Source organism: Solanum verrucosum, unplaced genomic scaffold (genome assembly GCF_900185275.1).
Source record: "Solanum verrucosum unplaced genomic scaffold, falcon-dt-bn FXZP01000102.1, whole genome shotgun sequence".
Classification (NCBI taxonomy): Eukaryota; Viridiplantae; Streptophyta; class Magnoliopsida; order Solanales; family Solanaceae; genus Solanum; species Solanum verrucosum.
The window spans coordinates 514,513-536,828 of NW_026019930.1; the positions used below are offsets into that span (position 1 = coordinate 514,513).

General features: G+C 31.2%; 3 protein-coding genes across 6 annotated transcripts in view; all 3 read left to right on the forward strand.

The window, feature by feature from the left end:
• The window catches only part of LOC125830656 (60S ribosomal protein L7a-2-like), a 431,324-nt gene that overhangs the window by 407,624 nt on the left and 1,384 nt on the right, over window positions 1–22,316 (forward strand). Inside the window, exons 2-6 of one of the 4 annotated variants that reach the window (XM_049509840.1) lie at window positions 18,641–18,890; window positions 19,738–19,907; window positions 19,999–20,127; window positions 20,200–20,292; window positions 20,377–20,649. In XM_049509840.1, coding sequence (XP_049365797.1) covers window positions 18,641–18,890; window positions 19,738–19,907; window positions 19,999–20,127; window positions 20,200–20,292; window positions 20,377–20,508 — 774 coding nt within the window. In that variant the 3' untranslated portion in view covers window positions 20,509–20,649. Of the gene's footprint in view, window positions 1–18,547; window positions 18,555–18,640; window positions 18,891–19,737; window positions 19,908–19,998; window positions 20,128–20,199; window positions 20,293–20,376; window positions 20,650–21,399; window positions 21,419–21,514; window positions 21,765–22,316 lie in introns of those variants that run through there. The other 3 variants (XM_049509844.1, XM_049509852.1, XM_049509848.1) reach the window with 3 other exon arrangements.
• LOC125830561 (probable glycosyltransferase At3g07620) lies at window positions 5,570–9,292 on the forward strand. The gene is made up of 4 exons (XM_049509748.1): window positions 5,570–6,469; window positions 6,558–6,685; window positions 7,565–7,913; window positions 8,284–9,292. The coding sequence occupies exons 1-4, from the start codon at window positions 5,900–5,902 to the stop codon at window positions 8,950–8,952; spliced, it is 1,716 nt and encodes a 571-aa protein (XP_049365705.1). The 5' UTR covers window positions 5,570–5,899; the 3' UTR covers window positions 8,953–9,292.
• Window positions 10,187–11,054, forward strand: LOC125830717 (protein TAP1-like). The gene is made up of 2 exons (XM_049509892.1): window positions 10,187–10,457; window positions 10,820–11,054. Exons 1-2 carry the CDS (start codon window positions 10,205–10,207, stop codon window positions 10,876–10,878), a joined length of 312 nt encoding a protein of 103 aa, XP_049365849.1. The 5' UTR covers window positions 10,187–10,204; the 3' UTR covers window positions 10,879–11,054.

The following is a 22,316-nucleotide window of genomic DNA, read 5'->3' on the forward strand; positions in this document are numbered from 1 at the left end:
CATCATATTTTTCATGCAATATACTTAATATCATAAAATTTTATATAACTAAAGGAACAAATCATATAAATGCATGTGCACGATCATCAAATAACATTTTTGAAAAAACTAAATATGATAATTATATATTTCTTATACAAACGTTTCAAAAATATATTATGATTAAAAATAAATAAGAATGAAAGAATTAAGAGAATATGTTGGTACACTCTCTCAAATTAATATATGAGAAAAAATTATTTATTATTTTCTTTCAATAGAGAGATTTTCCGTAAATTAAATAATTTATTCATTTTCAAATTTTTTTCATAATGATTTTAAAATATTTATCTGAATAATAAATTCCTCATGTTAATGGTCAATTTAAAAGTTGTGTACAGAAATACATGACATCTCTTTATTCATTTCATATTGATCAAGTTTCTACGCTTCTACTCCTCTAAGTGTTATCTAAGTAAGCTAAACATTTTTTATATATATAAAAAAGGAAGACCGACTCTTTAATTATAAAAAAAAATTATTTTTGAGTTGAAAAATTGTATATCCACTATAAAAGTTAAATATGTGATAGTTACAACTAATAAGCATTACATTAAGTTATGGAATAGTTTGAAAATTAAGTACCTTAAAAACATGATTTATATTTTAGATTATATAGCCATATACTATGGGAATGTAGTTAATCATTTCCATAAAAATAGGCTCATTAAGAGTTGAGAGATGATATATTTTAAAAACAGTTATTAATTGTTAAAGACAATATTTCTCAAAAGTCTGAAATTTTTTTAATAACAGTTAAAATTATTTTTAATGTTAATTATAAATACTGTTATTTTAACATATTCATTGTTGCCTATATTTTTGTGGAAACAACTAAATGTACTTCAAATTCATTGTTGTCCATATTAGTAATTATTAGATCTAAAAATTTTATTTTATAAAACTTAAATTGTTAAATTTTTTAAATTAATTTTGTGAATTCAATATAAGTTTTGTTTTTAAAAGACTCCATTATGCATGGAACAATTATTTCAGCCACGTATTCATAATTAGTTAATACTTATTTGTAATTAGTTAATACGTATTTTATTAATGAAACAATGCAATCTAAAAATACGAATGTGTCTTAATATTTTGGAAATCAATTATTTTTCTTAATTGTTCTCTCCAAAAGCTTTTGCCCTTTTTGAATGTGTCTGAGATTACGCATGTATGTGTATATTGTGTTGGGGGCAGAGCTTGAACTTTTTTTTTGTTTTTTTTTTTAATTTTTTTTTAATTTGAGTTTGCAGTTTTTATTAAAATAAATTTAATTTTTGTGGTGGTTACTGAGTAAGTTTACACATATTTTTAAATATTAATTAAATTATTATTATTATTATTATTATTATTTTATTTTATAATCTTAAATTGCAATTTCAAACTATTTAATTTTTAGTTATTTATAAACTCATTTTAAAAAGGATAATGAAATTTTTGGAAAAACAGTTACGTTGATTGGTGAAGAATTATCCGTTTGTTTGAATATTTTATCACTAACCACTCCTTTTATTTAGGATAGAAGTGGAAAGTTAATGTTTAGTTAAAATATTTTTTTATTTCTTATTTTTCATTATTATTAAATAAAAATGTGCAATTAGATGGTTCAAATTTTAAAAATACCTTTCCAAAAAAAGGACCACAGCGTTGAGTTTTTTTAGAAAAAATATATTTTTTTTTATTTTTAATTTTCTTTTTAGTGTTTGAAATTTCTATTTTTATTTTTAGAATTCCAACTAATTTTAACAATTTACAAATTTTGTTTTTTTTTTTGGTAGTGCTGACAATAAACATTATAAATTTTTTAAGAGTCCAAAACGTGTTAAAAAATATATAACAATTTTTTTATTTATAAGTTTTATTTTCAATATTTGATGATTGATGTTTTTACTGGTTTATTTTTAAAAAATATTATTTTTAGATTTTAATTTAATTTTTCTTTGTGGTAAGTTTTTTTCTGATTTTTATAATATACAGATAAATAATATATCTATATATAGATTATTATTATTATTATTATTATTAGTATTATTATTATTATTATTATTATTATTATTATTTGTTTTTCTTTATATGAGGAGATTGTGGAAAGATGGTTAAAATTAAAAATATACCTTTCCACAAAAAAGGACCACAACTTTAGAGTGTTTTTTTTAAATAAATACATACACATAATTAATTTTAATTTTTTTATAATCTGATTTAGTGTGGTGCTGACATGTGACACTTTTTCTTCTCCTTTTATATGTGCAGTTAGATGGTTCAAATTTAAAATTTTAATTAAATTATTTCTTTTTTTATTTATATTTTATAATCTTAAATTGCAATTTCAAACTATTTAATTTTTAGTTATTTATAAACTAAATTTAATAAACTTTATTATAACATCTTTTAAAACAATTTTAGAAGTAGAGAGTTAACGTCTGTGGTTAGAATTTTTTTAGTTTTTTCTTTTTAATATTTTATACGTGTAATTTAGTAGAAGTAGATAATGTTAATAAACTTCATTATAACCCCTTTTATATATGCTTTCACTATTTTTTTTGTATAATTTTTTTTAAAATAGCATTCTTTTTCCGTCTATTTTTTAAATACAGATTAAAAAAGATTGATTAAAATTTGTAAATTGTATTTTAATTTTAATTAATAGATTATATAAAATTAATTTTACGTAATTATTAAATTAGTGATCCTAATCTGAAGTTGCATATATATATGAATAAGTATAAAAAAAGTATTAAAAATTTAAAAATAAAACAAAAAGTAATGGACTTATAAAACATATAATTAACTTTCAGATTATTTAAAATATAATATATTTAATTTCTAATATATACATACTTATATGTATAGATTTTCCTGGAAAAAAAATGCTCAATTTTAAAAGTTTTTGACTAATTTTCTACTCGTTGAAAGAGTGAAAGATTAACATTGAAATATGGAGATGATCTTCATGTAATTTTTCAATGTCACTAAGAGATTCATCGTCACTATCTAGGTCACTAATGTTATTTCATGAAACTATCTTCATTGATGTCTTTTGATTTTATGCTTTGATCAATAAACTTACTTTCTTGGTTGCTTCCATTTAAAAAAAAATAAAGATAAAACTTACGTGAATTCATGATTGCTTTAAAAAACTTTCAAGCATATATGCAAAATCTTGTAAATATTCAACCTAAAGATAAATTATTTCACATCTAAATATTATCATACTCAATATTAAAAATAAAAAAATAATCCATAGTCACAACATAATTAAAAAAATAAAAATACATTCATTCATTTTTGAGAGTTTTCAATTTCTTTCATAATTTATTTATTATTTTTTAATCCTCTATATAGTACATAAAAAACAACATATTTCCTAACAAAATAGGAAGAAAAAACACATAGGCCTCAAAAAATAAAAAAAGTGAGATTTTCCCATAATTACCACAAAGTTTGTTCAGTACCATAGTTTCCAATGAACTCCTCTTTCTTGAGATATGAATTGCTCACTTAATTGTTCAACTTCTCTTGATTTTTCTCGATCATTTTTTCTTGACTCGATTATGATAATAAATTTGTGCCTTTTTTTAAGAAGGATAAAGAAATTTTTGGAAAACAATTACGTTGATTGGGGAAGAACTATCCGTTTGTTTGAATATTTTATCACTAACCACTCCTTTTATTTTAGGATAGAAGTGGGAAGTTAATGTGCAGTTAAAATATTTTTTTATTTCTTATTTTTTCACTATTATTAAATAAAAAATGTGCAGTTAGATGGTTCAATTTAAAAAATACCTTTCCAAAAAAAGCACCACAACGTTGAACTTTTTTTTTTTCAAAAAAAAATTAATTTTAATTTTTAATTTTCTTTTTAGTGTTTGAAATTTCTATTTTTATTTTTAGAATTCCAATTAATTTTAATAATTTACAAAATTTGTTTTTTTGGTAGTGCTGACAATAAACATTTATAATTTTTTTAAGAGTCCAAAACGTGTTAAAAATATATAACAATTATTTTTATTTATAAGTTTTTATTTTCAATATTTGATGACTTATGTTTTTTACGGGTTTATTTAAAAAAATATTTTTATTTTTACATTTTTAGATTTTAATTTAGTTCTTTTTTGTGGTAAGTTTTTTTTCCGATTTTTATAATATACAGATAAATTATGGAGTATATCTATATATATATTATTATTATTATTATTATTATTATTATCTACATTTTTGTTTTCTTTAAATGAGGAGATTGTGGAAAGATGGTTAAAATTTAAAATATACATTTCCACAAAAAAAGGACCACAACGTTAGAGTTTTTTTTAAAAATAAATACATACACATAATTAATTTTAATTTTAAAAAAATCTGATTTAGTGTGGTGCTAACATGTGGCACTTTTTCTTATCCTTTTATATATAGATAGATTGTAATTGGATTATTATTTAATATAATTAAAGATAATTAACTACTTAATATTTTAAAATTTTAAAAACACTATCACCTATAGATGTTTTAAAAAATTAATTTTAATTAAATTTTTTATCATATATTAATCAGTTACAAATCCACAGTTATCCAAATTATTATTATTATTATTATTATTATTATTTTTTAATTATTATTATTATTATTATTATTATTATTACTATTATTATTATTATTTTTTATTATTATTATTACTATTACTATTATTATTATTATTATTATTATTATTATTATTATTATTATTATTATTATTAATATTGAACAATTTACACTTTTATTTTTAAATTATATTTCAAAATTGGAAATTTTAAAATTCAAATAGAAAAAACAATTTTCGTGGAAACCAACCAATATGCAATTTAAATTCATTCTTATCCAAATTATAATTTACCTTTTATTTTTAAGTTGTATCTTAAAGTAGGAAATTTCAAAATTCAAATTTAAAACAATTTTCATGGAAACTTTAAAAAGAATTAAAAATAAAAAACATGTACCCATGAATTCAATTCAAAATAGTAAGGAAGTTTCGGTTAATTTAAAAGAATTTTAAATTAGAATTTTAAAATAGTAAGGAAGTTTCAATTCGGTTGAATAGGAAGTTTTTATTTTTTAAATGTATTTCAAAAATAGATAACTGAGTTGCTTAAAATTTAAAACTTAAAATAAATTGCTTATTAGTTAATCAAATCCTATTCTTTAGCAATGTGAAAATGTGGATAGAATTTGCTGACATGTTTTTATTTTATATATTTTTTTAAAAAGTCATATATCTTTTTAAACTTAATTTTTAAATACTTAAATTTCAAGATTAATTGTGGCGCTGACACATATGCTGTTTTTCTTCTCCTTTTATATATAGATAGATATTAATCATATAAAATTTTAAATTATCAACCAAACATTAGTAATTTAAAACACTTTTCCATTTAATAAACTTTAATGCATATAGGAGGACAAAGAATTGATTTTACTCGCTACTATTATATTAATTTAATTAATATTTATAAAATTTTATTTTATTGAATTTAGAAAAATACTTTAACTTTTTTTTTTAAATGGTTAATTTTGCTATCATTTATATTTTTCTTTCATCATGCTTTAATTGTATTAATGATATATTTGTTGACGTATATTGTCGGCATCAAATGACTAATTTCTCTGTACAGTAACTTAAATCTCCATAGCTGGGCTGAAGCTCCTATTCTTTTCTGTAGTAATTATTTGTTCTTTGACATTTTGTGCTTCAAATGGGTTACTATTTTTATGGTTTTCATGTTTATTTCTCAATTATTTGGTACTATTTTGTTTGTTAATTCTGAATAGTGGTGACGAAGACTCCCTGCAAGCTACTGGGGCTTTTGCTAATTCCATATATTTTTGTTAGATGGGGATTGAACTTCAATTTCAAAGGTTATGCTGTGTTCATAGCGTCAAAAAATTGTTATCAATTTTTGGAATTGTTATAGCTGTTGTTGTGCTGATATCACAATTACTAGCACTTCCATATGAAAATTACATATCTCTTCTATCTAATGTGGATGGATTTGGGGTCGAAGCTGAAACTGATTTGGCCACTGATGAAAAGAGGAGTAATGTGGAAGTTGATTCAGTGTTAGGGTTTCAGAAATTGGGCAACAGTAGTTATCTTGGAAAGAGATTGAATGCAAATTCAACTATAGGGTTTTACTTGAATGTAAGTACATATTCAAGTCTAGGGAAAATGAGGAATGAATCGGCTCAGATTTTGCAGGTTAAGTCACCTGCAGCTCGTTCAAGTGGTCGGGAGAATGTGATTGTAGATACCGGTAATAAGACGTCGTCGTTAATGGAAAATGAGGCAACAAGTTCCAAATCTAATATCATACCAGCTGGTATCAACAGTAAGAGAAGAAGACCAGCATCAATCTCCTACATGAACACTTTAGTGCAGCAGAACTCTAGTATTAGTTTAGTGGTATGACCGTAGATGTCAATTCTAACTTGAGTGGAGATTAATTACCAATTCATTTTTGTTATCTAACTGCTTGAGTTGTTGGTTGTAGAGATCACAATGGCGTTCTGCACGTGAAGGGGAACTCCGATATGCAAAGGTTCAGATTGAAAATGCTCCGATAATTAGAAACATTCCTGAACATTCATCTATCTTTCGAAATTATTCCAAGTTTAGGAGGTAATTGGATTTGATTTTGATTCTTGTAGTAAACACTTATATCAATGTGTTCATACTTTAATGTATTGTGAGATGCTTTATTGGAGTTGATGTAATTGCAACTCATGTGGTCAAATCTAGAGTCTTCCTGCTGCTGCAGTATAATGTAATATAGCTATTACATTGTTTTGTCTTACATGTTGTTTTTATTACCTTTTGCTTAGGTCATCGTATTATTTGTTATTGGTACGGTTCTTTTCTCCCTTATTTTCAGCATGGTTTCTTCTTTGCTACTGTCATTCCTTTTCATATTGTTTTTTTATATATGCATTATTTAGGCTGAAGGCCCATGAAAAACAGTCTCTCTACCTTGGCAAGGTAGGGTAAGGCTGCGTACACATACCCTCCCAAGACCCACTTGAGGGACTATACTGATTACTGGGTGAGTTGTTGTATTGATTTGGCAGAGATAGGAAAAGCTTGAGAAAAGTTTATCAGCTGGGAAAATTGATTCCTCCATGCCAAAATATGTGATTTTTTTTTTCCAGATGTATACTGTTAAGAAGAGCAATTACTTGAATATTAAAGCCTAAGAAAATAGTATCTCCGTTTTCAAGTACAACTATATACTTATTTGCTTTAAACTTAGTTCCATGAGCTGACTAATTGTACTGTTACATTCTTTTCTGCTTAGTTTTGTTTCAAGTTACCCACCTGTTGGAGGTGGTATCTGGTGGTCAATGATTAGAGTTTTTGCATTTGTTGGTATGAGATTGTGAGACACTATTGAAAATTGAAAGACAGTTTCAATTTGTACTCTCATAGTGATCGAGTCAAATACTCGACCTTATTTTGGGGAAAAGTATGTTCTAGATGTTGAATTGTTTGATCCTTTTGCAGGAGCTATGAGCTGATGGAACGTGTCCTTAAAGTTTATGTTTATAAAGAAGGGGAAAAACCAATATTTCATCAGCCGTATATGCGAGGTATCTACGCTTCTGAGGGGTGGTTCATGAAACTGATGGAGAAGAACAAACAGTTTCTTGTGAAAGATCCCAAAAGGGCTCACTTATTTTATTTGCCTTTTAGTTCTTTGAAGCTACGAGAAGCTCTATCAAAACAAAACTTTACTCATCAGAAAGATTTGGAAAATCATCTGAGCAATTACATTGGAAGAATTTCTAGAAAATATCATTTCTGGAATAGAAGCAGAGGAGCTGATCATATTTTTGTTGCTTGTCATGATTGGGTATGCTTTTTCTTGAACTCTATTCCATTGCGAATGTTGCGTTCCATAGTGCTTCGGCAGTCTAATTGTGTCAATCTACTCATTCTCCCCAGAAACCTCTTTCTGCCAACTTAAGGGAAGTGAAAGAATGAAGTAGTTTTTTTCCTTTTCAATAATAAGTTTATAATCCAGGCATATATATAGTTGTGTTTTTTATTCTTTCATTTCTTTGGAAAAACGTAGAGTTTTGAAGAATTATCGGATGTTTTCTGAATCTGCAACTTGGATGGCGTCCTTTTTTACAAATCTGGAGTACTATCACCTTCAACACTTTATGTTGCTGTGAGGTGTCCATCTATCATTCTTTTACTAAAGTAAAAGTACGTTATAGGCACCCCGACTCACGAGGAAGAACATGGAAACCTGTGTTAGAGTCCTCTGCAATTCAAATATAGCTGGAGGCTTCAAGATAGGGAAGGATGTCTCTCTGCCAGTAACCTATGTTCGTTCAGCTGAAGACCCGCTCAAAGATTTGGGAGGAAATCCTCCTTCAGCAAGACCTGTGCTTGCCTTTTTTGCTGGAGGTATTCATGGTTATCTCCGTCCTATATTATTGCAACATTGGAGTGAGAAAGAACCTGATATGAAGATTTTTGGGCCTATGCCTCGTGATCCTGAGGGTAAAGCAAAATATAGGGAACTCATGAAAAGCAGCAAATATTGCATCTGTGCAAGGGGTTATGAAGTCCATACTCCAAGAGTTGTGGAGTCCATACACTATGACTGTGTACCTGTGATCATATCAGATAATTACGTGCCGCCTTTCTTTGAAGTTTTCGACTGGGAATCATTTTCTGTCTTTGTTTTGGAGAAAGATGTTCCAGACTTGAGAAACATCCTCCTTTCAATTCCCGAGGAGAAGTACATGAAGATGCAGCGTAGGCTGAAGATTGTTCAACAGTATTTCCTTTGGCACAAAAATCCTGTAAGGTACGACTTGTTTCACATGATCCTTCACTCAATTTGGTATGACAGAGTATTTCAGGTAAAATCTAAATAAGGATGCCAAAGGACTTCAGAATTTTGAATACAAAAGGACATGGGCACATAGGAGATATGATCCCGCAGTTATCCCAGATGATTTGAACGAATATGCAGTACCAGATATGATCAAACTCTGTTTTATACAACAAGAATGGTCCTGCCTGGTTCTGGTAACTTCTTAAGCTTAAGTAGTGAATTGCTATCATTCGCGAGCTGAAGTAGGCACTAAGTGCTGATGCCTGATGTTATCCTTGTACCCTGTGTATACTTGTATAATGTTCACTCTGATAATTTACCTATCATTGCCATTTGATCTTTCCACTTTTTCCTTCTCCATGTAAAAATGGAATTTATGACCCCGGATGTATTACAATGTACTTGGGTGCGTTGGCTTCCTTTTTCTTTTTATGCATTACTTGCTTATGGATATAAAAAGATTGTAGCCAGAGTTGTTTAACAGTCCATAACTTTCTACCAGAAATATCTTTCTCTGTTTGGCATTTCACGTGGTTATTCATGGGAAAATTCAACCCACTTCAATATTCCACAATGACTTAACTGCACAGTATACACTTCAGGTATTTATAGAAAATCTTCCTTTTATGTTAGTGAGTTTTTCTTTTGGAACCCTCGAGGAAACATACCGAGTATGTCTACTCTCGTGCCATAGCTTGCAAATTACACGTGAGCTGGAAATTTCATTATGCATGTTCGTTGTGATGAGCTTAACTGAGAAGACATTGACAGAGCTGGGAATTCATCTCTACCACCCTTATGGGATACCACATGCACCAACTCAGCCACACTTGTGAATTATATTAGTTTTTCCTTTAATTAATCTTTCTATTTTTGTTAAAACCAAATAATAGGAGTACTAATAAGTAATATTCAGACATACCAAAATTTTTACACTCTTGTAAAATAATAACAAATCCTCTAATTGGGACACTAAAAACTGAAGAAAAAAAAAAGAGTCATGCTACTGTAGTTGATCAGATGTTTTGGCTATTAATGAAGTGTGATTTTCATAGTCATTATGAATGTTACATGATCAAACCATAGGTAACAATTAGGAAGAAAAAGTAGGTATAGCACAACATAAGTGTATTTGCACCTACCCCAACTCATGTTGAGCAAATGAACTAACCAAAAACCAAAACCAAAACTTCACATTTTTTTCACATATAAAAAACACTATATATATGCATTGCCTAAAGTATAAGCATAGAAATATTACTAAGTACAGCATTTTTACATAATTTATAGACATGGCAATGAAATGGCTAACCCTAGTGCTAACATTGATGGTCATATTTGAAGGGGATTTGATTATGGCTAATCTTATGGAGGTGAAATGCATAAAACATTGCATGAAAGATTGCAAAAAAGTTGGCATTCCCTCTGCTTCCTGCCTCAAATTCTGCCCACTTCACTGCATTCCACCACCACCTATGCTTTCATCTGAAGTCCGCCATTGCGATGTTCGATGCATTCTTGATCGTTGTCTTGACTACAAGAATGGTATGCATATCCATCTTCTCTTACAAAACGTTTTATTTTAAGCAGAGGAGAGATTTATCGAAAATAGTTTATCTATCTCTCTGACTGTATGACATAAGAGTAACACTTTTGATATTGAATGCACACATATCGTATATTAAATATGGTCTAAGAAAGAATGCATAGGTGTAGGTGAACCCACTTTCTTCTACTTAGATATGCCTTGATTTTCTACAATATTAGTGCAATTTCATGGATTATCACATTATATATATTGTTATACATGTCTGAGAAAGGAGCATTGATGCACGTGAACCCATATTGTTCCTATTAAGTAATATACGTCGTTAGTATTAATTTATTTTTGTATATATATTTTGCAGAAGCAGAGAAACTTGAAGGTTGTGCATCCAAATGCAAGAACAATAATGATTACTGCTAAGTGTGTTTTCCCATCACAGGAAATTACTACTTCAATAATGACAACTATACTTCTAGTTTTTTGTTTCCGTTTAGTTCTCTTTTAGTATAATTTTAATACAGAGTTTACATAATAAATGTAGGGCCATGATATGTATAAGGTGGAAAAGTACTTAATAAAATAATTAGTTTTCTTTATCATTGTTTTGCTCACATTTGTGACCGAATTTTAAAATTTGAGTTTCAAAACTTTTCGATGGAGGATTTTAGTGGACATCCAATTCAAATCTTCTTTAAACAGTTTCAAAATTTAGATATGAGTTTTTTTTTATATTTAATATATCACACTCGAAGTGGTTCACATTTACGATAAGTTAAACTTTAAATAATCCAATCAGACACGCATTCAGTTACCAATATCTAGTTTCTAGTTAGAATGATAAATTCCTAAATACAAGACCACCAAAAGAAGTAGAGAAATACAAATACAATTCCCTAAAATCATATACAAATTTGTGCACAACACTAATGAAACAACAATTTATATGAATGCGATTTTAAATCAGTACAAACATATTAAAATTTATAAACGATATAAAATGAAAAATTAAAATTTTACAAATACCTCTAATTGTTCAACAACATCGTCGTACTACGTTTCAGAATCAACATCATTCATTCGTATCTCGACTTTTTGAATTCTGAAATTGCGGGGAGCACAATTTGAAGGGAAAACGCAAATTTTAAAATTTCAAATTAGATATCGATGAGTAAAATTAGACGAAAAATCAGAGAATGAAAGAGAGGAGAGAAAACTGATTTTGATGTATGAAATGAGGAGAAAATGTGGGAGAGATGAGACGTATTCTTTGTTTTGATACAAGTGATATACATGGAATGGAACCTACATTAAAATGACTATATTAATTAAACAATATACGTGAATCGTTATTGAATTAAACCAAAATTGTGTTTAATAATTACATCATAAATATTTGGTATACCGAAACAAAATGACTTCGGTCGAAGGGGTAAATCAGTAATAAACAGTAATTGGCCTATTTTGTAAAGGAAATTTTGACTTAATGGTCATTCTGTGTAATTATTCCTAATAAAATTATTTTTGTTGTAAATCATTTTGGTGGTTAAATGGATGACCATAACTCCTTGGTTAATTTCCCTCCTTTATGAGTAGTAATGTTGTTGATAATGTGGTCAAATGGATGACCATAACTCCTAGGTTAATTTCATCCTTTATTGGTAGTAATGTTGTTGATAATATGGTTAATTGGATGACCATAACTCCTAGGTTTATTTCCTCCTTAATGGGTAGTAATTCTCAAGGTTTAATGTAATGTTTATGACACTTTTTGGTATTCCTCAATGTAATCCTATAAATAGTGGTGTTGAGAATAATGTTGAATACACTTGAAAGAAAGAATGTTAGTCTATATTGTTCCTCTTGTCTTATAGTCTTCTTCTCTTCCTCTTTATATTGTTCTTTTGTCCTTAAGTTTTACAACACGTTATCAGCACGAAACTCTAATATCATTTCGATTTTTCCAAGTTAAGCTTCTGTTTTATCATGTCGAACTTATCAAAGCTTGAGTTCGTGGCACTTGACATTTCTGGAAATAATTACTTGTCATGGGTACTCGACGCTGAAATTCACCTTGACGCTAAAGGTCTTGGTGCCACTATTACCAATGGTAATACAACGTCGAGTCAGGACAAAGCAAAGGCAATGATTTTCCTTCGTCATCATCTGGATGAAGGATTGAAGGTTGAATACCTTACGGTGAAAGATCCACTTGAATTGTGGACTGGTTTGAAGGAAAGGTATGACCACCTTAAGGCAACGGTATTGCCAAGGGCTCGTTATGAATGGATTCACTTGCGGTTACAAGATTTTAAAACTATATATGAATATAATTCTGCTGTATACAAAATTACTTCCCAATTAAAATTATGTGGGGAAGATATAAAAGATGAGGACATGTTGGAAAAGACTCTCACAACTTTTCATGCCTCAAATTTGGTATTACAGCAGCAATACCGTGAAAGGGGATTCAAAAAGTATTCTGAGTTGATCTCATGCCTTCTTGTGGCTGAGCAACATAATACTCTTTTATTGAAAAATCATGAGGCCCGTCCCACGGGAACTGCTCCGTTACCGGAAGCAAATGAGGTTGAAGCACATGGCCAGTCTGAAAGAAGACAAAATAAAAATCAAGGCCAAAATAATGTGCGTGGACGTGGCAATGGCAGAGGACGATATAATAATCGTCGTGGTGGTGGTCGCCACAAAAGGGAGAACAATATGGGTTCTCAAAGCAATCCTTCAAGAGGCAATTGTCATCGTTGTGGCTTGAAAGGGCATTGGAAGAATGAATGTCGAGCAGCTGAGCATTTTGTTAGGCTTTATCAAGATTCCTTGAAAAGAAAAGGAAATAAAAATGGTGCATCTTCTTCTAATGCTAGGGTGGAGTCACACTTGACTTATAAAAATGATGCCAAGGCAGGGCCTTCACAAAAATATGATGACAATATTGAAGCAAATTTTGGCTTTAAAAGATGATGATTTTGGTGACCTTGATGATATTACTCATTTGGAAGTTGAAGACTTCTTTGGAGATCAAAATTAATGTTTGATCATTTGATTGGGGAAAATAATTATGTTGTTTTATTTATGTGTTTTTTTATTGTTATGTTTTTACTTATGTTGTTTTTATATTCAGAAAAAAAAAAGTACTTTTATTTTCTTGCAAAGTTGTTGATTTTTCATATTTCTTATGATGTACTTTTATTTTATGAAGATAAATAAAATTCCCCAATCTTCAATTGGTTCAAGATGAGTAATGTAGATATGTGTCTTCTTGATAGTGCTACAACTCACACTATTTTAAGAGAAAAGAAATATTTCTCTACTTTGATTGTGAAAAAAGCTTATGTTAATACAATATCTGGTAGTGCAAAATTAATTGAGGGCTCTGGAAGAGCGGCCTTACTACTACCTGGGGGAACGATATTAACTATTGAAAATGCATTGTACTGTAGTAAGTCTCAAAGAAACTTATTAAGTTTCAAGGTTATTCGCCAAAATGGCTATCATGTTGAGACTGCCAATGAAGGAAAGGTTGAATACCTTTATATTACTACAATAAAATTGGGGCAAAAATATGTACATGAAAAATTACCCGCATTTTCTTCTGGATTGTACCATACAAGTATCAGTATGGTTGAATCACATGCCATAGTAAACAAAGGGCTTTCTAATTCTAATGATTTTATCATTTGGCATGACCGGTTGGGCCATCCCGGTTATAATATGATGCGCAAAATTATTGAGAATTCACATGGGCATACTTTGAAGAATCAGAAAATTCTTCATTCAAAGAAATTCTCTTGTGTTGCTTGTTCTCAAGGAAAATTGGTTATTAAACCATCAGCAGCTAAGGTTGGGATTGAAACCCCTGCATTTTTGGAACGTATACATGGTGATATATGTGGGCCAATTCACCCTCCATGTGGGCCATTTAAATATTATATGGTCTTGATAGATGCATCTACAAGATGGTCACATGTGTGCTTATTATCAACTCGCAATATGGCTTTTGCGAGGTTGTTGGCTCAAATAATAAGATTAAGAGCACAATTTCCAGATTATGCAATAAAGACAATTCGTCTTGATAATGCTGGTGAGTTTACATCGCAGGCCTTTAATGATTATTGTTTGTCCACTGGAATAACAATTGAACATCCAGTTGCTCATGTTCACACTCAAAATGGTCTAGCGGAATCTTTGATTAAGCGTCTCCAATTGATAGCTAGACCATTGTTAATGAGGAGAAAGTTGCCTGTTTCAATATGGGGACATGCTATTTTGCATGCAGCAGCATTGGTGCGCATAAGACCAACTAGTTATCATGAATTCTCTCCATTACAGTTGGTTTTTGGTCATGAGCCAAATATTTCCCATCTTAGAATTTTTGGGTGCGCGGTATACGTTCCAATTGCCCCACCGCTACGCACAAAGATGGGTCCCCAAAGAAGGTTGGGAGTGTATGTTGGGTATGAATCTCCTTCTATTATCAAATATTTGGAACCTATGACAGGAGATATATTTACGGCAAGGTTTGCTGATTGTCATTTTGATGAATCAGTATACCCAACATTAGGGGGAGAACATAAACAGTTGGAAAAAGAGATAGATTGAAATTCATTATCTCTATATCATTTGGATCCTCGAACAAGTCAATGTGAGCAAGAGGTTAAAAAGATGATTTATTTGCAAAATGTTGCAAATCAATTGCCAGATGCATTTACTAACCTTCCAAGGGTTACTAAATCTTATATTCCAGCTGCAAATGCTCCAGTTCGAGTTGATGTCCCGATAGGACAAATTGTTAAAGCAAATGAGTCTAAATCACGTTTAAAACGTGGTAGGCCAATTGGTTCAAAAGATAAAAATCCTCAAAAAAAAAGAGGAACAAATGATCATGAAGATCATACCATAGAGGAAATTGCTCAAGAAGAGCCCCGAGACATAACAAATGATAAGACCACAAAGAAGGTTCAAATAACTGAAAATAATGAGAATGAAGAAATCTCAATAAGTTATGTCTCGACGAGAAAAATGTGGAATCGAAATAGTATTGTGGTGGACAATATTTTTGCTTATAATGTTGTTGCTGAAATAATGCAACATGGTGAGGATTTTGAACCAAAATCTGTCAATGAATGTAGACAGAGAAATGATTGGCCAAAATGGAAGGAAGCAATTCAAGCGGAATTGACTTCACTTGAAAAACGTGAAGTTTTTGGACCAATAGTCCAAACACCTGAAGGTGTCAAGCCAGTGGGGTACAAATGGGTTTTTGTGCGAAAACGAAATGAAAAAAGTGAAGTCGTCAGATATAAAGCACGACTTGTGGCACAAGGTTTTTCGCAAAGGCCTGACATTGATTATGTGGAGACATATTCTCCAGTGGTGGATGCAATTACCTTCAGGTATCTAATAAATCTGGCAGTTCATGAAAAGCTTGAAATGCGTCTAATGGATGTTGTCACAACCTATTTATATGGCTCATTGAACCACGATATTTTCATGAAAGTTCCTGAAGCATACAATGTGCCTGACGCATATAAAAATTCGCAAGAAAATTGTTCGATAAGGCTTCAAAAATCCTTATATGGATTGAAACAATCAGGGCGAATGTGGTACAATCGTCTTAGCCAATATTTGCTAAAGGAAGGGTATAGAAATGACCCTATTTGTCCTTGTGTTTTTATAAAAAGGTCTGGATCTGATTTTGTTATAATAGCTGTATATGTTGATGATTTAAATATCATTGGCACTCCTAAAGAGCTTTCAAAAGCCGTTGAGTGTTTAACAAAAGAATTTGAAATGAAAGATCTTGGTAAGACAAAATTTTGTCTTGGCCTACAGATTGAGCATTTGAAAAATGGAATATTTGTTCATCAATCAACATACACAGAAAAGGTTTTAAAGCGATTTTACATGGATAAATCACATCCATTGAGTACCCCGATGGTTGTGAGATCGCTTGACATACATAAAGATCCATTTCGACCTCAAGAAAATGATGAAAAGCTTCTTGGCAATGAAACTCCATATCTTAGTGCCATTGGGGCGCTTATGTATCTTGCTAATAATACTCGACCAGATATCTGTTTTGCAGTAAGTTTATTGGCAAGATTCAGCTCGTCTCCAACAAAGAGACATTGGAATGGAGTCAAACATATATTAAGATATCTTCAGGGAACCATTGATATGGGATTATTTTATTCTAATAAATCCAAGTCAGAAATGATTGGTTATGCAGATGCTGGATATTTGTCTGATCCACATAAAGCTCGATCTCAGACAGGCTATTTATTTACATATGGAGGCACAGCTATATCTTGGCGTTCAATGAAGCAAACATTAGCTGCTACTTCTTCAAATCATGCCGAAATAATAGCCATCCATGAAGCGAGTCGGGAATGTGTTTGGTTGAGATCAATGACTCAACATATTCAAGAAATGTGTGGTTTTTCTATGGAAAAAGATATTCCAACTACATTATACGAAGACAATGCTGCATGTATAGCTCAACTGAAGGGAGGATATATTAAAGGAGATAGAACAAAACACATTTCACCAAAATTCTTTTTCACTCATGATCTTGAGAAAAAAAGTGAAATAAATGTTCAACAAATTCGCTCAGTTGATAATTTAGCGGATCTTTTCACTAAAGCACTACCAACCTCAACATTTGAAAAGTTGGTATTCAAGATTGGAATGCGTCGTCTCCAAGAAGTTAAATAATGTTCGCAACAGGGGGAGTAAACTACGCGCTGCACTCTTTTTCCCTTGACCTAGGTTTTATCCCAATGGGTTTTCCTGGCAAGGTTTTTAACGAGGCAGCAAACAAAGCGTATTACAAGATATGTGTACTCTTTTGTCCTTCACTAAGATTTTTCTTTTTTCCATAGGATTTTTTTTTCTTAGTAAGGTTTTAACGAGGCATATTATCTATCAATAGTCATCCAAGGGGGAGTGTTGTAAATCATTTTGGTGGTTAAATGGATGACCATAACTCCTTGGTTAATTTCCCTCCTTTATGAGTAGTAATGTTGTTGATAATGTGGTCAAATGGATGACCATAACTCCTAGGTTAATTTCACCCTTTATTGGTAGTAATGTTGTTGATAATATGGTTAATTGGATGACCATAACTCCTAGGTTTATTTCCTCCTTAATGGGTAGTAATTCTCAAGGTTTAATGTAATGTTTATGACACCTTTTGGTATTCCTCAATGTAATCCTATAAATAGTGGTGTTGAGAATAATGTTGAATACACTTGAAAGAAAGAATGTTAGTCTATATTGTTCCTCTTGTCTTATAGTCTTCTTCTCTTCCTCTTTATATTGTTCTTTTGTCCTTAAGTTTTACAACAATTTTAACATGCATTAATATAGAGGTGACAAAATCACAATTCACCTAATCTATTTAGGTTTGGACGGATTAACTAATGATTTGCTTAGTTCTTAATTCAAGTCATTTTAATTCGTTCGATTCAACTTATCTAAAACTGAGTTAATATATGAAAAAATTTGCTAATTTTTTTTTAAGTTTGATATGTTATATATAGCTTTAAATATAAGAAAAAAATTAATAGGCACTTAACAAATTATAGTAAAACAAACAAAGAATTTTAAACTTGTGAAAAATTGAGTGGTGATTGAGTTATAACCTGGTTTTTTATAAGTTTTTCAATTGCAACATTCTCGTAACAAGTTTAAGACCATAAAATTTAAGTTACTACACACATCTTTAATTTAATAATTCTAAAATTTAAAAGTCATATATTGTTCTAAAACTGTATAACCAATAAAACTAAGACACTTAAATTGGAACTATATTATTTTCTAACTATTTTGAAAAGTGATGGGCTATTTGTTTAATTAGAGGAAACGAAATGGCCAGCCGTGAAAATTCCTTCTTTTGTTTCTTCTTATTAAAAGGTGTTCAGGCCCAAATTCACAAAAGTTCAGTAAAGGCCCAGTTAAGTAGCGGCGCACACATCTTAAACCCTAAAAAACTCATAAACATCCGTCTCTGTATATCAGTGTCTTCTTCTCCATCTAGGGTTTGTTCATCAGATCGTCGCAGACTCGAGAGAAAAAAAATGGTATGTTCTTTGCCATGGTTACATTTTCTCTTTACTATTCATTTTTTTGAACTTGTGTTTACGTATTTTTTCCTTTATTTCTGTAGGCTCCAAAGAAGGGTGTTGCAGTAGCATCAAAGAAGAAACCGGAGAAGGCTAAGGTGGTGAATCCACTATTCGAGAAGCGGCCAAAGCAGTTCGGTATCGGTGGAGCTCTGCCGCCAAAGAAGGACGTAACCAGGAATGTGAGATGGCCTCGGAATGTTACCCTACAAAGGAAGAAGAGGATTCTGAAGATGCGATTGAAGGTTCCTCCAGCTCTTAACCAGTTCACCAAAACCCTTGACAAGAACCTCGGTCAGTATACTCTCTTGCTGTAAATTTGTGAACAATTAGACAATTAATCCTCTATGTCCGATCCAGTGTATTTGCAACTGCTTCATTTCGATAATGGAGAATGAGGATTTGTTTTTTTTACAATGTAAAAGCTAAATCTCTGGCCTCTATATATTCATTCCACTCGATTTTGATTTTGTCCAGCTACTTCCTATTATTTTTTAGCTTTTATTTCAGTATGTTTTATGCTGCATGTTATCGATCAGAACTTTCATAGGAACTGGTGGCCACCTAATGAGTGGTATATGTTTGAACTATGCCTCGCTGTGTTGTATGTGAAACTATAACGTGTTTCCATATATGTTTGAACTATGCCTCACTACGAACTTGAAGGCAGTTTAATGATCGGTTGTTTGTGCTTGATTGTGGATTCCTATGATTCCAATTTTGTCACATCTTGTTTAAATATTGTAAACACCTTGTCTTTTGCATATGTACTACATATTCGGGCTCATTAACTATTGACGAACCCATATTGTAGTTTCATTAACCATGTGGCTGGCTAACTGAGCTATTATTGTCCCTTTTAGAATCCACTGCTGCAAAATTAAATATGATCTCGTGAAGAACTACTTTTTTTTTGGGAGAGTAGATATAGCTTAGTAACTACTAATATAATATGATTGAATTATCATGCGACTGCTACCTTTTTTATTTTTACCATTATGTCTTCCCACTTCTTCAGTAGACCAAAATTGATAGTATTGTTTATCAGATCACACCTCATCTTTTGTTTTGTTCTACTCTCATGAGATATCTTATTTCAGTGAGACTGAATTGAATGTTTTTGTTGCGTTTGAACGTGCAGCTACAAACCTTTTCAAGATGCTTCTTAAGTACAGGCCTGAGGACAAAGCTGCAAAGAAGGAGCGTCTTGTCAAAAGGGCTCAAGCTGAAGCCGAAGGAAAAACTCCCGAGACAAAGAAACCTATTATTGTGAAGTATGGGCTTAAGCACATCACTTACCTTATTGAGCAGGTTTGTTTCGGTCTTGCAAATTCTCTTCTACTTTCTCTAGCACATCTCTTTTGATCTTTCTAGTAACTATTTTCCATTGATGCCCTTTTAGAACAAAGCTCAGTTAGTAGTGATTGCTCATGATGTGGACCCAATAGAGTTGGTTGTCTGGCTTCCTGCACTTTGCAGAAAGATGGAAATTCCATACTGCATTGTGAAGGGGAAAGCACGTTTAGGATCGGTAAGTAATACTAAGTCTGTATTCTCAATGCTTCTAAACCTATGAGATACTGATATTGATGACTATGCACAGATCGTGCATAAGAAAACTGCTTCAGCCTTGTGTTTGACAACCGTGAAGAATGAAGACAAAATGGAGTTCAGCAGAGTTTTGGAGGCAATTAAGGTATCTATATTAATGGCTAGTTTGGTTTGCATTTTGCCGTAAAGCTCTTCTAGGATTCCTGTTGATGCATGTTTACTTTTTCAGGCTAACTTCAACGACAAGTACGAAGAGAACAGGAAGAAGTGGGGCGGTGGTATCATGGGCTCTAAGTCACAGGCCAGGACCAAGGCCAAAGAAAGAGTTCTAGCCAAGGAAGCTGCCCAGAGATTGAACTAAGAGATTGCTGTGATATATACACTGCAATTTAATTAGAGAGATGCTCTGCCAAGTTTTGTATTTGGTTCACATGCTTTACATTGTTAAAGATATCAAGTACCTTTATGTTTGCCTTGACAATGAATTATCAGACATTTTATTAAAATTTTTGTTTAGTATGTGTTTTTATGGCACCGAAATGGCGATTTTATTTAAATTCCTACTCACTACAAGTTCTTTCTTGAAATAGTGCACTTAAATGGATGCTCCTCAAGCTCCATGATCTGAGTCTGTACTGTGTCATGTAACACCACCGAAGTAAATGAAACTTTTAGAGATATTGGTAATCAGTTCAGAAGAAGTTGAGTACTTCAGGGCACACAACCATATAGAATTTTGAGTTTAATTAGAAACTTTTCTAGCGTACAAAAAAAGAACTTCCAAACACTTTCCCCAGAGTTTGCAATCACACTAATGATTGAATATTAAGAAAAATATTTAGGGACAAGGAAAAGAACCTAATAAGCGGAGAAAAAGCTTTTCGAAAATCAAAGAAAGCAACAAAAAGTGATTCATAATTCACAATAATAGTCAATCTCTTTGAAATCCATCTTGAAGACAAAACAAAGAATGAACAATTTGCAAAACATGGAAAATAAAAATTAGGAGAAAATTTAAATCTAAAGGCATACCTTCAAATTTTAATTATATTTATAATCAGATTTTATTCCACATTGAATATGACCATTTTTCAACTAATTTTCAAACTGGCTATTGTTTAAATAGATTGTCGGAAATGGCTAGGTCGTGCTAATTTTTCTTATTAAAAGGAGTCCGTGGCCCAAATCCATACAAATTCGCTTTAGGCCTTATATAAGATAGGCTGTTTCTCCGGGTTTAGTCTTCCCGGTCGCCGTCTCAAGTAAAAATGGTAAAGCTCTTAGCCATGGCTAACTTCCTTCTTCTTCACAACTCCATTTTGGATTATGTATTCACATTTTTGTTTCTTTCTTTGCGGCAAATGTAGGCTCCTAAGAAGGGTGTTGCAGTAGCAGCAAAGAAGAAGCCAGAGAAGGCGAAGGTGGTGAATCCACTGTTCGAGAAGCGGCCAAAGCAGTTCGGTATCGGTGGAGCGCTGCCGCCGAAGAAGGATGTAACAAGGAATGTAAGATGGCCTCGGAATGTTACTCTACAAAGGAAGTTGAGGATTCTCAAGATGCGATTGAAGGTTCCTCCTGCTCTAAACCAGTTCACCAAAACCCTTGATAAGAACCTCGGTCAGTGTACTACTCCTAATTTTTTCCTGTTGCGATTTTGGTTAATTAGTTGCTGTTGACAATTAGACAACCAATCATCTATGTCCAATCCACTGTATTTGCAGCTGCTTCATTGAGAATAATGATAATACTTTTTTACCTGGTCTGTGCATTCATTTCACACTATTTTGTCGAGCTACTTAGTATTACTATTTGTTTTAGCTTTTATGTAGGTATGTTTTATGCTGCAGGCTCACATCTCTTAAACTGTTGGCTGGCTTATTTTATTAGTTCATAACCAACTAACCAAGTGGCAGACTGAGCTATTATTGTCCATAGTAGAAACTGTGAAGAATATTATTTTCCCTTTTAGAAGAAGCTCTTTTGGGGAGAAGTACAGTTAATTCAGAAACTACCACTGTTATATTTTGTTGGAATTCATCATGGAATAATACATTTTGCATATTTTTAGTTCTATACATTTGTGTTGTTTCTTTAAGGGGTGTTATATTTGATTGTACCAAATCAGATAATGATATTTGTTCAAGACAGTTTTTTTCCAGCATGTTCGAC